The sequence below is a fragment of the Oryzias latipes genome, chromosome 16, assembly GCF_053564925.1.
Source record: "Oryzias latipes strain Hd-rR chromosome 16, Olatipes_Hd-rR_3.1".
Classification (NCBI taxonomy): Eukaryota; Metazoa; Chordata; class Actinopteri; order Beloniformes; family Adrianichthyidae; genus Oryzias; species Oryzias latipes.
The window spans coordinates 21,704,943-21,720,169 of NC_136252.1; the positions used below are offsets into that span (position 1 = coordinate 21,704,943).

The 15,227-nt window shown below is 41.7% G+C and overlaps 1 protein-coding gene across 1 annotated transcript in view; it reads left to right on the forward strand.

The window, feature by feature from the left end:
* The first annotated feature begins 298 nt into the window (after nt 1–298).
* kcnn3 (potassium intermediate/small conductance calcium-activated channel, subfamily N, member 3) overlaps nt 299–15,227 on the forward strand; it is a 77,942-nt gene continuing 63,013 nt past the window's right edge. Inside the window, exons 1-2 of the mRNA XM_011485308.4 lie at nt 299–898; nt 1,356–2,465. Of these exons, the coding sequence (XP_011483610.1) occupies nt 1,377–2,465 (1,089 nt within the window). The 5' untranslated portion in view covers nt 299–898; nt 1,356–1,376. The remainder of the gene's footprint in view (nt 899–1,355; nt 2,466–15,227) is intronic.

Genomic DNA, 15,227 nt, shown 5'->3' on the forward strand with positions numbered 1-15,227 from the left:
GCCAGCAAATCATGATGAAAATCTGATCAATCCAGGTAGAATAGTCTTCTGTGGGATTATAGGATTGGCCTCTGCACGTGCAGTGCCCTCAGACAACATATGCTTTGATTTGGAGGTTTTTGACTAACAAATATATTTACTTTCCGATGCTTTCTATTAATAAATAAAAGCAGAAAAAATCCAGGGCGAATAAATGCCACATCTCCGTTTTGGCGGCTGCGCGAACCCTGCCACCTGTTTTGGAGCTGATTTGGCGTCCGGGCGCCGGCCAATAGGAGCGGCCGGCGGGTTTGAAGGCGGAGAAAGGAGGCAGAGAAGTTGGAGGAGAGGGCGAGACGCGGATTTGGAGACACAAGCGCACATTCAGCGTTAGTTGATGGGTTCATATATGTATTTTTGTTAGTTCTTATTTTTGAAATCATTGACTCCCCCCCCACCTCTCTGCTGTTTGTTCAGACCGCGCGCGCGCACGGAAAGCTCCTTTTTTTATGATAATTTGTGATTGAATCTGCCGTTGATGCCGCTGCACATGATTTTCTGGAGCGCGCAGCCACAGGTTGGCTGATAGAACCCAGTCACCATGGATTACGCTTCCTCCCCGTCTGGTGCCGATCGTCCCTGACCGGATCGAAGCCCCATCGACCCAAACAGCGATGACTGAGGGAAACACGAACTCATCGTTTGGAGTGTGAGCGGCGTCTGTGGACAGCGACGCGCCAATCCGAGGGGGCGAGGAGGAGGAGGAGGACCTGTGGAGGACCTAAAAGGAGACGAGAAGAGAAGATAATGGGATGGATGTGGAGACATGAGAAAGAAAAAAGTCTGGAGGTCTGATTTCAACTAGCCAGTGACTGAAGACTATTAACCTGGGGACAGAAACAGAGAGAAAAGGTCGGAGGTAGGTATGAGGAGCTGGAGGAGTGTGGTTATATCATGCTGAAATTAGGTTATTGTTTTGGATCAATCATCATGTGAATGACGGAAGCTATAATGCACACTGACACAACTGAAAGAGTGATTCTCCTTGAGTCTCCATGAGGAATGGCATCCTCATGGTGTGATGCCAGGCGATGTTCACCCTCCTCTTGGCTATCCAGACCAACACAGATGACATTTTGCAGAAGAGACTGCCTGAAGCGCTGTGAGATGTGAGAGAACAAGAAGATACTGGGAAACGGAGAGGAAGGAGCAATGAGGGAGTCACATCTGACTCAAATGTGACTCAAGGAGGAACATATTCCCCAGTTGTGGTGCCTCTGTTGCTCCACATGCTCCCCCTGGCTTCCCTGATGAGAAAAAGTGTTTTTTTTTTCTCACTCCTCACAGTTTGTCTCTTTCTTTGTGTTTATTTGTAGACAGGTGCTGCAGCTCTGACCATGGAGCCTCCCCCATCTTTGAGCTTGGCTCTGCTGGGTGGCAGTGAGGATGAGGATCAGCGCTTCCTTCTTCCCCTAGGTGGCATATCCCATCCCTCCACCACCGGCAACCAGCCAGGATCAAACCACTCCAACCACATGGGAGGTTCCAGCCTCGACCGTCTAAATGGCAGCACCCCAACGCCGTCTCCTGCCACGCCCAGCTTGCCTCCAGCGTCCCTCCCCAAGCTGCCCCTATCCTCCTCTGGAACCCAGCCTCTGCCCACGCCCATCCCCAATGCCCTGCACCCCACCAGCACCCCGCTGTCATCCTGCTTGGGTTCGCAGCACAGCCTGAGCGGAGAAAACTCCCCAGTTTACAACGCCCTGTTTTACTCCTCCCACTCGCCCTCCATGGAGCGGGAGAAGGACAGAGAGCGGGACAGAGACAGGGGGAGCAAACACAGACAGGCCAGCCCTCTAGTTCACCGCAGGGACAGTAACCCCTTCACAGAGATCGCCATGAGCTCCTGTAAGTACACGGGCGGGGTCATGAAGCCCCTGAGCCGCCTGAGTGCCTCCCGCAGAAATCTTATAGAATCAGAAAGCAGCAGCGAAACCAAAGAGGGCGCCGTTTCGGCAGTAGCTGGGTTATCAGTTGCCGGAGGACACGACAGACAGAGAGACGCCCCTTCTGCCTGCTCAGTGACCCAGTCCTCGACCAACCAACTCCTTATTCAAACCCCCCCAGAAATTGTAATCTCATCCAAAGAAGACTCAACATACCCCAGAGGAGGGTATGACATCACTGACTCCTCGTCCAACCAAATGTCCATCTATCACCAGAACCACGCCCTGGTGGAGAGCAGGCGGGTGCAGCCGGGACGGGGCAGCAGGCAGGCAGGGGTTGGGGCGGCGAGCACTGGAGCCAGGGGGAGCACCTCCAAGGCTAGCAAACGAAAGAACCAAAACATTGGCTACAAGCTGGGACATCGCAGGGCGCTGTTCGAGAAGAGGAAGAGGCTGAGCGACTACGCTCTCATCTTTGGGATGTTTGGGATCGTCGTCATGGTGATTGAGACAGAGCTGTCCTGGGGCGTGTACAGTAAGGTGAGGTTTACCTGCTATGCTTGGGGCTACATTTTCAAGTTTTACCAAGATGATGAAGTTAAGTCAACTTGGATATGGTGGGTAAACCTGCAAGGAAGCATTGGAGTGTGGGAAATGAAGTAGACTGCACTAAAACAGCAGTGTTGTTTTTTTTTGCACATAAGCAGAGGCAAATAAACCACAGCTGCACCAAAGTTTGCAACTTGGATTTTGTGAAAAGACCGTCTATGATCATTCTTTTTTCCTTTTCTCTTGTAAAGAGTTAAATAGAAATACCTTAATAGTTCCCTTAATAGTTCTGACTTCTACTGAAATATTACAACAGTTAGGCAGAAGCTGATCCTGAAACACAGAGATGTCTGTTAGGAATTTCAACAACGCTCAGATAAAACTGATGATGGTTTTTAGCATTTGTGTTTTCACTCTGAATGGGAAATTGTTCAATTACAACAAAGTGCTTTAAAAAAAACATTTTCAGACAACAAAATAGCTCTGTGTGTGAAGACTAAAAGTCAGTATGTGTTTCCTCCTGCAGCATTGATTTTGACCGGCTTTCTGTCTGTTCTGTTGTTCTTTCCTTTAATCTGTCTCTCACATGCCTTCAAGCCTTCTGGAGGAATAATCCTGAACTGCAGAAGAGCTTCTTTAATGTGACAGCCCAGTTCACAAATGTCACACCTGGCTGTCAAACCACGGTTGCTGCTCGGTGCTCCGTTGCTGCAGTCTGCCTCGTTAACTTTACCTCACTTTTGCTCTCCTTTTGGTTTCTTTGCTGCTGGTAGCCAGCCAGGTGACAACAAACGTTGAATGGAGGTCTTGTAACAAAGGTCACCAGGCAGAAATGAACTGTTTATTCTGTTGAGCCCTCAACCCACACCCCATTTTTAGCTCAGCTGGTCGTATTTGAGACCAACATTGCGACCAACGTGTTGTTTGGAGAGGGGCGGGGGGGGGGGGGGGGGGGGTAAATGCAATGACCAAGCTTGACAAGTTGTTGCTTCCGGGTGATGTAATGCAATGATGCAGAGGACGTTGGGGGGTATGGGGGGGACAGATTATCAGCAGGAGCCCAGGATCTCATTTGTCTTTGTAATGGGCAGTGTAATAAGCAGATCTGGCCCCTGGCTGATATTGTGCTTATTTTGGGTGTGTATGTGTGTTAACCGGAGACCTTTAGGGGTACTTGTTCTCAACTCCTGAATGCAAAGGTTCTCCTGTCCTCATCCCATCGGGTTTACTTTCTTATATGCAGTAGCTGCTCATTGGTCAGTGAGCACATTGTTTCATGGGGGTGCACAAACATACACATATCCCATAGAAATGTGCACTTTCTGCCACTGTCTTTGCTGCAGGAATTGGTTGGCACAGTGCTACCAGGTCTGCCCCGTCTCCCACCAGGTACTTAATGAAAACCTCTTTCAGAAGCAGCTTTATATTAATGAAAATGGTCTGAATTGCTCTTTTAGTTCCCCCCAGCCATTTTTTTTCCCTCCTCTATTGGCCCATTCTCCTCCTTGAAGGAGATGGCCGACACTTTTAAGTTCTCTTTTTCTGTTTCCTCCTTTTTTTTAATTCTAACTCTGTGTGTGCCTTTTTATCCGGCTCTCCTTATTCCTGTCTTCCTTTCATTAATTTCTCCTTCCCTTTATCACTCCCTCAGCTCCTCTGCTCTTGCAGTGGGCGTAAAACTGGGGGAGTGTGATCGGAAGAGAGAAGCGACTGGGCGAGAATGAAAGTCTGTGGAAGGAGAGAAGAAACTAAAGGCGATAATGAAAAGCCCGATTTAGGTCCTCAAGTTATGTTCAGCTGCAGTCGTAGAAAACGGACCGGGTTGCATATCAAAACAAAATTAAAAGGTTTTAATCCACAGAAGGAAATGATCTTTGTGCTTAAGCATCTGAAATCAATAGCACATTTTTAATGCAGGGTATGAGAATAACAAATTGGATAAATATCTCAGAGTCTTGCACTTTAAAAATAGATGATCCAAGGAGATAAACGTGATTCAACAACTGCTGGAAGCACAAAGACCAAGAGGGACTGAAGACCCTTCAGACTGCTCGAACCCTTCCTTTGATAACTGAGGTGGACAGAAACCCAGTGGTAGCTGTTATGAAACGGATAGAGATCATGCAGATAAAAAAGAGGTCGGAAGGAGAGATGAATGGGAGGACAGCTCTGGGAAAGGTAGAGTTTCAAGCGGTGGCGGATTAAACAAGTGTAGAAGAGGAGCCTCTGACTGATTTCTTCCATTGATTACTGATCATCACTCGCCTACAAATGTGCTGTCCACCTCTGAACGCCCAAAAACGACTGTGTCACAACAATGAAGAGGTGCGATAATTTTAATTTTAGCTTTTTAGAAACTTCATTCTGTGTGGATTGCAAAATCAAAAGCATGATAACTGTTTTTTTTATTAAACACCCACCCTGATCATATTTTTATCTATTATAAAATCATTCCCAGTGGGTTTTTTTTCTTCAAATTATGATTATGCTGTTTGGATTCATAATGAAAATACCTGCGTCGTTTTCTAGGACATAATTTCGGCAGAGCGGCAGGAGTTCAGTAGAGGTTCACCTCTAAGTTCAAGGTGGGACTGTTGGCCCAGTGTAAGCCTGTCCTCATTTCCCATCATCCGTTTCTTTACACTCTGTCCCGCTAGCTTACTGTCCTGCATGTTGTCCCCAAACCTAACATTACCGGTGCAACAAAAATTGCGAGTAATATCAGAGATATCCAGCAATGCAGTTTTGAGCTCGGACAAGAAAAATGAAGACATACATGGATCTGTTTGTCTGCAAATGGATGAATCGGAATCTGGACCTGGAAGCTTAAGGCTTGCAATTGGAGCTCCTACATCACATCTACAAACTTTTATACACAGCATTTTTCATTTACTCCTGATTCACAACAATTTGAATAAAAAAATACACAGAAATGCAAATTTTGCGCCTAATTTTCTTTATGTCCTCCACCTTGAGAGAACTGCCACCAGTACATAACGCCTAAAACACAATTTTCATCAGAGTGGATCTTTAAAACCAGCAAGATGATAATTAGTAGGTTCATATCTGTAAACTTTGTTGCAGAATGCTTCTCTGCCTCTGCGTTTGTCTCTACCAAAGCTCCTTCAAGGAGGTCCAGCTGCTCGATCCAGTTCCCAAAAATAGAGATGTAGAATAGCAATGGAAGCAGATGGGGTGGGTTGGTTTGTGTGAAGCAACTTTGTTTTGTTGTGTTGGGATGTTTCAAGGGAGAGAGGTTAACACAGGAGGACATAGTGTTCGTGACTCTGTGGTACGGAGCATGCAGATGGGTGCGCAGGAACACCGCTCCAACTTGACTCCCAAACTCGGTCGACACATTACAGACTCAAAGCAGCAAATTCCCAACTTGACCTTGGCAACCTCTTTAGTTTTCATACGGATCGCTGGAAAGACCAGGTTAAGACCTGTTATGTGTGCGAGGTAAAAAGCATTCTGCCTGGTAATCCCTTAACTGTAAATCCTTAAATTATGCAAAATGGGTATTTCTTAATTAAATCATTTATTAATAAGAACTAAAGTAGTTTGCTCTAAGGCAGAATAGGGAGTTTTCACAGAACTATAGCTTGTAAAATGTTTTAGAAATCCTCATATTTGTTGTATGTGTTTGGAGTTTAAAGGTATTTTCACATGTTTTGGGACTCCTCCTTATCACTGTTAAACAGCAGTGGAACAGTTCCTTTTGTCAAGTGGCCGGTGCTGATGTGCCTTCCTTACTGAGAATAACTACAGGTTCTTTGACACATGGGACCTTAGCATGTGGCCTGTCAATGTCAGATGAGTGGATCATTTCACAGAGGCCTTTGCGGCTCCCTTGGGCCGTGCTCCATGCCATATTTTAGGCCTGTGACTCAACGCAGCTGTTCTGAGGGAATGCACAGCTGCTGTCAAATTCACCTGACATGCAGCTGACACATGTGTAATGCAGAAGGATGGGGTATCAACTAAGAGTGTGCACTAAAGCAGCTGTCTGTTCATAAATTTAGTTTTTTTTTTGCAAAATGTAGACAAGGTCTAACAATGTCACCAACATAAAGAAGCAGAGAAGTCACTAAAAAAGTAGTATATGAACATTTGGTTAAAGGTGGTTGATGTCTAAAGTCTTTTATAAATGACCTATTACTAAAACTGTTTCTCTATAGAACCACAAGTCTAAATGGACTGTTGACCATTAGACAATAACCTTAAAAGACCCACACCAATGAAAAATTGGTGTTTTTACCATGTTCTTGTAACATTTTTCTCATGATCCAGGGCATATATAAAGAAAATAATCAAATTGCATTTCTGAGTGTTTCTTTATTCAAATAGTTGTGAATTCACGTTGTGAATCAAAATGCTTGTTATGTAGAGGGTACCCTCGACGGGCAACAAGGTCCTAGCTCCATGTACGTTTTTGTTTTCCTTTAGTCCGAGCTGGCAACTTCAATCAACAAAGTGCATATATTCGTAAAGTTAAGGGAACAATTTGAGGAGACACCAAATGACTTCATTGATAGTAATTCCTGTCAGGGCAAAAAGAAAAATGAAGGTCCTGGTTCGAATCCCTTTGTGTGTGTAGTTTGCATGTTCTCCTTGTGCATGTGTGGGTTTTCTCCAGGCACTCCGGCTTCCTCCCACAGTCCAAAAACAAGTTTCACAGGTTAATTGGTGTTTCTAATATTGTCCCTTAGGTGTGAATGTGTGTGTGTGGGGGTGTGATTGCCTGTTTCTGTGTGGCCCTGCAATTGACTGGTGAGCTGTCTGGGGTGTTCCCCGCTCTCACCTAACAGTACCTCGGTAGATTACAGCAACCCTGTGACTTGGACAGGAATAAGAGTATAAAAATAAATGAATTAAGGTGATTTGTTTCTATGTAAAATGCACCTTTTCAGAGGACTTTGGTAAGGTTTCCCCATCCAATCCTTACAGGCGTTAGTTATTATGTTTTGACTGTGACATCATTGCAGGGATGTTCACACAACTTGGGTCCTGAAAGCAGAACTCATCGCCATCTGTGTGGCTGAGCCAGGCTTTCAGACCGATGACAGGGCAGTTAAGTGCAGAAACCATCACAAAAGATGGATGGAAATTGTTGGATATTCTGCGGAGATCACAGCCATCTGTCAAGCAAACAGGGAGATTGTGGATCCAGGTTTGTGAAATTGTGTTTCTGTTAAAGCACACACAATCTGTGCTGTGCTTGTTTTCTTTCTAAAAGGCTAAAGAAATCTCATTCTTTAAATGCTTTTCATGTGAAGAAATATACATACATCCAAGGATATGACAGGCCAGCAAAATTTTTGTGTTTGAGCATAAAACATTTGTTACAAGAAAACTATTTTTAAAGGGTTCCTAAATCGATCCAGGTGAACGTGTTTAGTGTAGCAGGCAGCAAAATAAAAAAAATCCCTGGACCTGCCCATCCTCTCCATACACAAAACTCATGCAAAACAAAGCTTTTAAGTAGTTTTTATATGCTTTAATTTGTTTTTATTGACTGATTGTTTTTGTGGGATGTGTATGTGCACTAGGTTTTAGTTATTTTTTTAGTACGGTTGCTATTTTTAACTATGGTTTTAATAATTTATTTTATCATGTAAAGTACTTTCAGGAGAAGTACTTTATAAATAAAGTTTTCTTTATTCTGGAAAAAAAACTGCAGGTGAACAGGTGCGCTAAATCAGCCCATTACTCCTGACATTTTTGAACATTGTATTTAATTCAGAATATTTGTATTTCTTGCGTCTAAGTACTGCAGTTTTATATTGTTAAAGTGCAGGCGGCTCTTGTAGTACATTTTATAATTAGGCTTTTTAAGGGAAATCCATTGTGTTTGTTGGTTGATTTGGGAAGAAAAGAAGAGACAAAATATTTTTTGCTTTTTTACTCGCAAGATTTTTGATGTCAGGTTATCTTTTCAGTAGTACTCCTCTGTTCTAGTCTTCTTTTTCTTCTCCTTCTCACTTAGAGGTAAGATTTGTGTCCTTTTGTCCCTCCCCACAGAGAGCCTTAAAATATATTTCCATTTCCTCAAACATGCCCACTCTCTCCTTGTCTCCTCTATCTATGACATTTCTCTGAAACATTTACTGGTAGACCTTTTTGGACCTTTTTCTGCTCCACCACTTATTTACGTGACCGCTCTTCTTCTGCGAGTTGTGATGTTTTTCTAATGCTGCGGGGGGGGTGATAGTGCTGGGAAGGGTCAAGGCATTAAAGGATTGCTTTTCTTCCATTTTTTTTTAGCAGAAACTTGGAAAAAGCAGAACCAGTGCATCACACGCACCATTAAGTACCAAGGAGTACCCACTTGTAGAATGCCCTATCATTGTGCTGCACTCTCTAGCATCATTTGCACAAATTTGAGCTCCCTTCTGCATTTTTACACAACACACCAACTCAAATGAATGCAAAAGCCTTTGCGATGTTGTCAGCGATGCGTTTCCTGTTTTTATTTTTTACTTTTTTTAAACCGAAATGAATAGCATCCATCTGAAGCTGCAATCCTACAGTGGCATCATGCTGCTTTTATAAGGTGCATGATGATGATCAGGGACTCTCCAGCTGCATCTATATTCTCTACAGGAGCAATCAGCCATCTGACTACTTCCTCCTCCACCTTTTTTTTCCTTCCAACTGCTTGCTCTTCATCACTGTTCTATAGGATTGTGGAGTCTATCAGCCTTTTCTCTGACAGGTACAAATATGCTTGTTTTAGTCTTCAGCGATACCGAGTCTGGTGGTATCCACGGATGTTTCAAAACTTGCATCATGCTGCAACAACAGAAGCATTCATGTCGCTGAGTGCACGCAGCCTTTATGTTGCACACACGTGTAGAGTGTGTGACTTTCTGCCATTCTAGTCTGTCAAAGCCCATGAATGCAGCTGATAATGCGTGTGTTCACATCTCTCTTTGTCTGGATTTAATTGAGTGTGTGTGACTGTAATGGTGTGTGAATTCAAGTGTGTGTGTGTGTGTGTGTTTATCCTGGTAAGGTGAAATCGCTTCTCTGCCTACTGCCTGTTTCCCTGGAGACTGATTGCAAAAAGGCTTCACTTTGACAGGAGAAAATTCCAAGGCTAAATCATTAGAACACACTCTTTCACGCGCACACACACGTTTTTATTTATTTATATTTGTTTTAAATATACTGCAAGAGACATAACTGCAGGAGTGACATTTTGATAACACGTTTTTGTCTTTACATCTGTGTGAGTGAGGTGGTTACAGCTGGGGAAAGCCCTCAAGTTACTACCTGCGCACACGAGTGTGTGTATTTTGAAAGTGGGTGTTTTTTTTTTCTTCTCTGTGTAGGTGGCTGAGTGGCTGCCTTCCAACTGAAATAAGAAAGCTAAAAAAGCTCATTATCTCTGCATGCTGGTTAAGCAGTCTCTGATCAATGCACACAACACTTAAGAGGAGCAGAACAATAAAGGGAAAAAAAACATATATATGTCCAAAAAAAAAAAAAAAACAGCAGGTTAAATGTGCAAACAGATCCAATCAAATCCAGTTTTGTTTCACTTTTTATACAATTTTGCATCAAAAAGTGCTTGACCACAAATATAACCCAGTCAAACTGGAGAAGATTCATGAGTTAAAAAACAAACAAAAAAACAAGTAGGACATTCTATTGAATTAAAACTGTTTATAAATAAATTAACTAAATGATGAACCCTGCCTTTGCCCCGCAGTAGCTTGGATAGGCTGCAGTATCCTATAACCCTGCACAGAATGAATCAGGAGAAGATGGATGCAAAAGAAATTACCTAATTTATGCAATTATTCTGACATTCCAATTATTGTTGGAAAAATAATACTTTTACGTAACATGTTCCAACAAGAGCATAAAACTATTAAAATCTACACATCAACGCACAAAATAAATGAATAAAACCTAAGAAGATTTAATAGAAAACAATATTTCAATTAAATGCAAGATTCAAAGATAGCTTTTTTTAAAGTTCTCCACAGGAGATGAATTCCTCACATCCTTTGGAAAGCTTTTCATTAGGAGATGCCTGTAAATTTGGAACCAGGCCGTGTGAGGTTTTTGTCCAGACTCTTGAACTGTGAGGTTCGTATGGTAAATGCAATTAAAAGACAAGGCCAAAGATCATTAAAACATTTTTAATCTAATAAAATAATCTGGAAATTGCTCCTCAAGGTGACTAGGAACTGGTGCACACTTCAGAAGTGATGGGATGTACTTTTTCTTTTTGGTACTACTCAAAAAGCATGCTGGTTAATTCTGCACAAAAATGAGATACCGGTAAGTCCCACACTGAGCATCTTTTGATCTATTGTGAAAGCATTTCTACTGGTCTTCAAATTATCATTATGCCGTTGTTTGACCAAATTGGAAAAAAAAGTAAGCCTGTCCTCATTTCTCATTAACGCTTTGTTTACACTCTCTCCTGCTAGCTTACAGCTCCTCATAACCCCAACCTAACATTAGTGGTGCAACAAAAAAGTGAGCAGTATTGATGCTATTCAGCCGTACAGTTCACTGCAAGAGGATGCATCGGAATGAAGTGGAGCAGGCAGCTGGAGGCTTGTCGTGGTAGATTCCACTAGCTTTCTCATTTTCAACATTTTTTGTCTGCTCCTGATTCACAACTACACGAATAAAGAAATACTCAAAAGGTCAGTTTTAATTTTCTTTTTATTTGTCCTCCATCATCAGAAAAATGCAACAAAAAACATGTTAAAAACACGATTTTCATAAGAGTGGTTCTTTAAGACCAGAAAATAGGGGATAGTAGTGAACAATCCTGACTGTTATAAGTGCATAAGTTAATTCATCTGCACCGACCCTATAGTTGTTGATGCAAATGTGTTTTTAAAAGTTAAAAACATGTTAAAGAAAAAGGATTCATCACCATGAACAGCAATTTTGCAAGTTTGTCCCTTTGTTTCTGAACATGGACGGAATTTCTCTGTGCAGCCAAATGCCTGAAGGGTTTGGCTTTGGGAGACTCAGAATCCCACCTCTGTTGTTTGCAGATAACGTGGTTCTTTTGGCTTCTTAAAGCCATGACCTCCAGCTCTCACTAAAGGGGTTTGCAGCTGAGTGTGAAGCAGTTGGAATGAGAGTTAGCACCTTCAGGTTTTAGGCCAAGGTTCTCTGGGGTTTAAAGGTAGAATGCCACATCCAGGTTAGGAATGATTCACTTTCCCAGGCGGCGGAGTTTGAGTATTTGGGTGTACAGCTTTGAAGTGGGGGGAAAGGAAAAAGTGTGACATTGACTGACAGGTCAGTGCAGGGTCTGCAGTAGTGCAGCGGTTCTACCGGTCAGTTGTGGCAAAAAGAGAACATAGCAGTAGATTGTATTCCTGCCTTCACTTTTGGCCATGAGCTGTGGGATGTAGAAGAATGGTTACGATTCCGGATACAGGTGGCAAAGGAGCAGGAGAGCTGCATCTCCTCCACATGGAGCAGAGCCAGCTTAGATGGTTTGGAAATGTGGAGAGAATGCCACCTGGATGGCTCCCTGCTTTAATTTGATGTTAGCTTGTTGTTCATGTTTCTTCCTAATCCCGAGTTTCCAGCTACCAGCGTGACTGCAGCCAAATGTTGAGAGAAAAAGCTAAAAAATGAATTCATGAAGAATAAATGAGCTGATTGTGAGGCTTTAAGCGTATTAAAAAAAACATAATTGAATTGGGAAAAGTACTCAGTGAAACATCCACAAAGCACTGCAGATAAATGCAGTTTTATTGCTATATCCATAAATGGCCTGTAAGGTTTTACAATGCAAGCTAAGCAAACAAATATTCACAGATCAGTGAACCTGCAGGGAAAAAAAGAGTAGCAAGACTCTAGGTGTTGTTCAGGTTATATGGACACTTTAAAGTGGATTTTGACGAAGGCAGTCTCTGATCTCCTTTTAAGGGGAGATGCAGGATGAATTCTTCATGGATGGAACAATCTCTGATGTCACAAAATCCCACAACAGGTCTGGAACAAAAGTTGGAAGTTTTGTTTCCAGGGCGCAAAGAAATGTTTTCAGGCTTGAAGGCCATGTAGTTATTCCCTTTGTGAGGTTGTCTTCTTCTTTCTTTTTCTGGCATTTATAGGTCGTTCAACTGAACCGTAAATAAGAGACACAAAAATTTTTTTTCTTTAGAGTTTGCAGACATGATGCAAAGGGTATGTAACTTTTTTCTTAAAAGATAAATACAAAATGAGCAAAGATAAATCACTAATACAAAATAAAATCAACTGAATTGAGTAGCATCATTAAACATTTGTAAATTAATATTAGATATAATGTTATTGGATTGATATTAGTTCAAAAATCAAGAGACCCATTTAATAAAATATTAAGAGTATAAAAATGTAAGAAAATTAATAAAATACATCCGATAAATGTTGCTCCTAGTTTTTCCCGTACGCCATACCACAAATTTAAACTACTGCAGAAATTATATAGTTTGTATGTAGTGTTATAAAAATAAATCATTCTCTTAAAACTTGTGAATTTGAGGGTGAAACCTTTTAGAAATGCACCAATATTTGCTATACTTGGTTAGGATTTAGGCCAACTGTAAAAGGTTTATTGAGAACGGTTTCAGTTTAGAGTTTTTATTTGTTTTATTTTCATGTGCACATTTTTGTTGTAATAAACACATGTTGTCCTGCAGAAAACTATTTTTATTTTGGGAAAAATTGATGTTTTTCCATTGCTGACTGTATTCTACATGCACCTGTCAAAATCTGACACAATCCACTGCTGGTGGCTTTCAGGGAGGCTTTGGTTTCTGTCACCGAAGCTCCAGACAAATCCACCCAAAGTCATTGAGTTAAGTTTGTGCTTCTTTTTAACCTCAGGGGTTAAGCTTCGGCCTTCTATACAAGAAGGGCAGTCCCTGTTAAAACATGTGCTGCTTGCACTTTCACAGTGGTGAAAGAAGTGTTTGAGAGAGCAGTAGCTTCCCTTGCTACAATGATGCCCTTTAAAGAACGCCTCTTTCCTTGTCACCTAACCCTAAAACAGGTCTAACCCACTTTTATCCTGGATTTTTCCTCTTGTTCCACCCACGCATTCATGCACTTACAAGGTTTTCTTATTGCAAACGCTCAAGCATTTGCTGTGACTTATAAATCACATTGGATTTAAAGCCAGTGCTGAAGTTTTATCTGTAATCTAAGGTAAAGTGCGTAGTTAAAATGCTTCATTGTCTGAATTTTTGTCATTTGCAGTGATTGCTGTCAGCATTGATTGATCCCGCTGGGAAGATTCTACCTTAAAATGCTTCACATCGATCGAATCTAAAGACGTGTTGCTTTTTTGTGCACATAGTGATAGATTGCAGGGGTGTATGCTGCAAGGTTGTGCCAAACATTGCCAAAGTTAATTTTGATCTTTTAATCCACATTCAACCAGCAAAGGTTGGGACCGCAATTTGAAAGGTTGGGGAGAGTGCAGGTACCTGGAGGATCAGGTTCTCATCCTCCTGAAAGCCCGTCTTCGCTGCAGACACTCAAACACATGTCGCTAATATCATTACCAAAGATTTCTCTGCATTTTGCTGCCCCATTGTGACAGTATGAGTGTGATTCTGCAATAACAAGACCTTGAAGCTGAAGCAAGTAAATCAATTTCAGTCATTTATCATGTATTTTATGAATAACACCTGTACTTGTACTCTGCTGGTTGCTTAGCAACCGCGCAGAGACACAAATACGGCTCAGTTTGTTCATCTGGAAAAATCCCAGAATTTGTATGCTTTTTCTTATGCAGAAGCTGATACTCCATGAGTGTGTGTTCAGAAGGGGCACTGTACCTCCGCTTATCTCTGACTCAGCATTTCCAAATTTTAACTCATATAAATTCATATCTAATGACCTTTTTTTTTTTTTTTTCGATTATTTAAAGATTTTTTTGGTACTTTATTCTTAACCTATTCTGTCCAGTAAAACAGGAAAATTTAATTGGAACAAAGACTTTCTTAGTTTGGACAGATTTCTTTATTTTTTGTTACAACTAAAGTTATGTCATTTCTATAAATGCAAGGCACTTATTTCTATTAACTGCTTTTGCATTTGTTACAGTTTTTAACAGCTCTTTTAGTAAACACTTTACTAAAGCTTTACTAAAATATTACAATTATATACAGGAATGTGGAACTAAAGATGGGATTCCCCCCACCCCACAATCACAGAGCCCACAGCAGCAATTGCAGTCATGGCAACCAACTCTACACACAACCCAAACCCCCCCCCCCCCCCCCCCCCCCCCCCCTCGGACAATCCAACAGCAACACCCAGAAATAGGGCTGGGGTGTCCACCATAGTAAAATGCCTTTATTTTGGTAGCCCAACAAATGTTGGTCTCCTTGTCTATGTCCACAATTTAAAGACTGATCACATTAGTTGTATTTTAGTGAACAGTGACAGGGAACAGTGACAGTATTTTAAGAGGACATGTTTTATTTGTAGCCGAATATTAGTATTTTGTCAATTTTACTTTATGTGTGAGTTTTATTTACATGATTGCTTTAATCGTGTAAATTAATAAATTAATAAATCCCACCCAAAAATCACACCTGAAATACTAAACAAGAATTTGTGTTGGCTGTGTGATCTGCCTGTCTGTCATTAATTATCCCTTTCACTTTGCCCCATGGGACGTCTTTGCTGACATTTAGTTTGTAACTAGGAATAAAAAAACGTGAGGCGTATGCCAGCTACTGCTGGGGAGGAGGTTTTTTTTGTTCCTTTCGC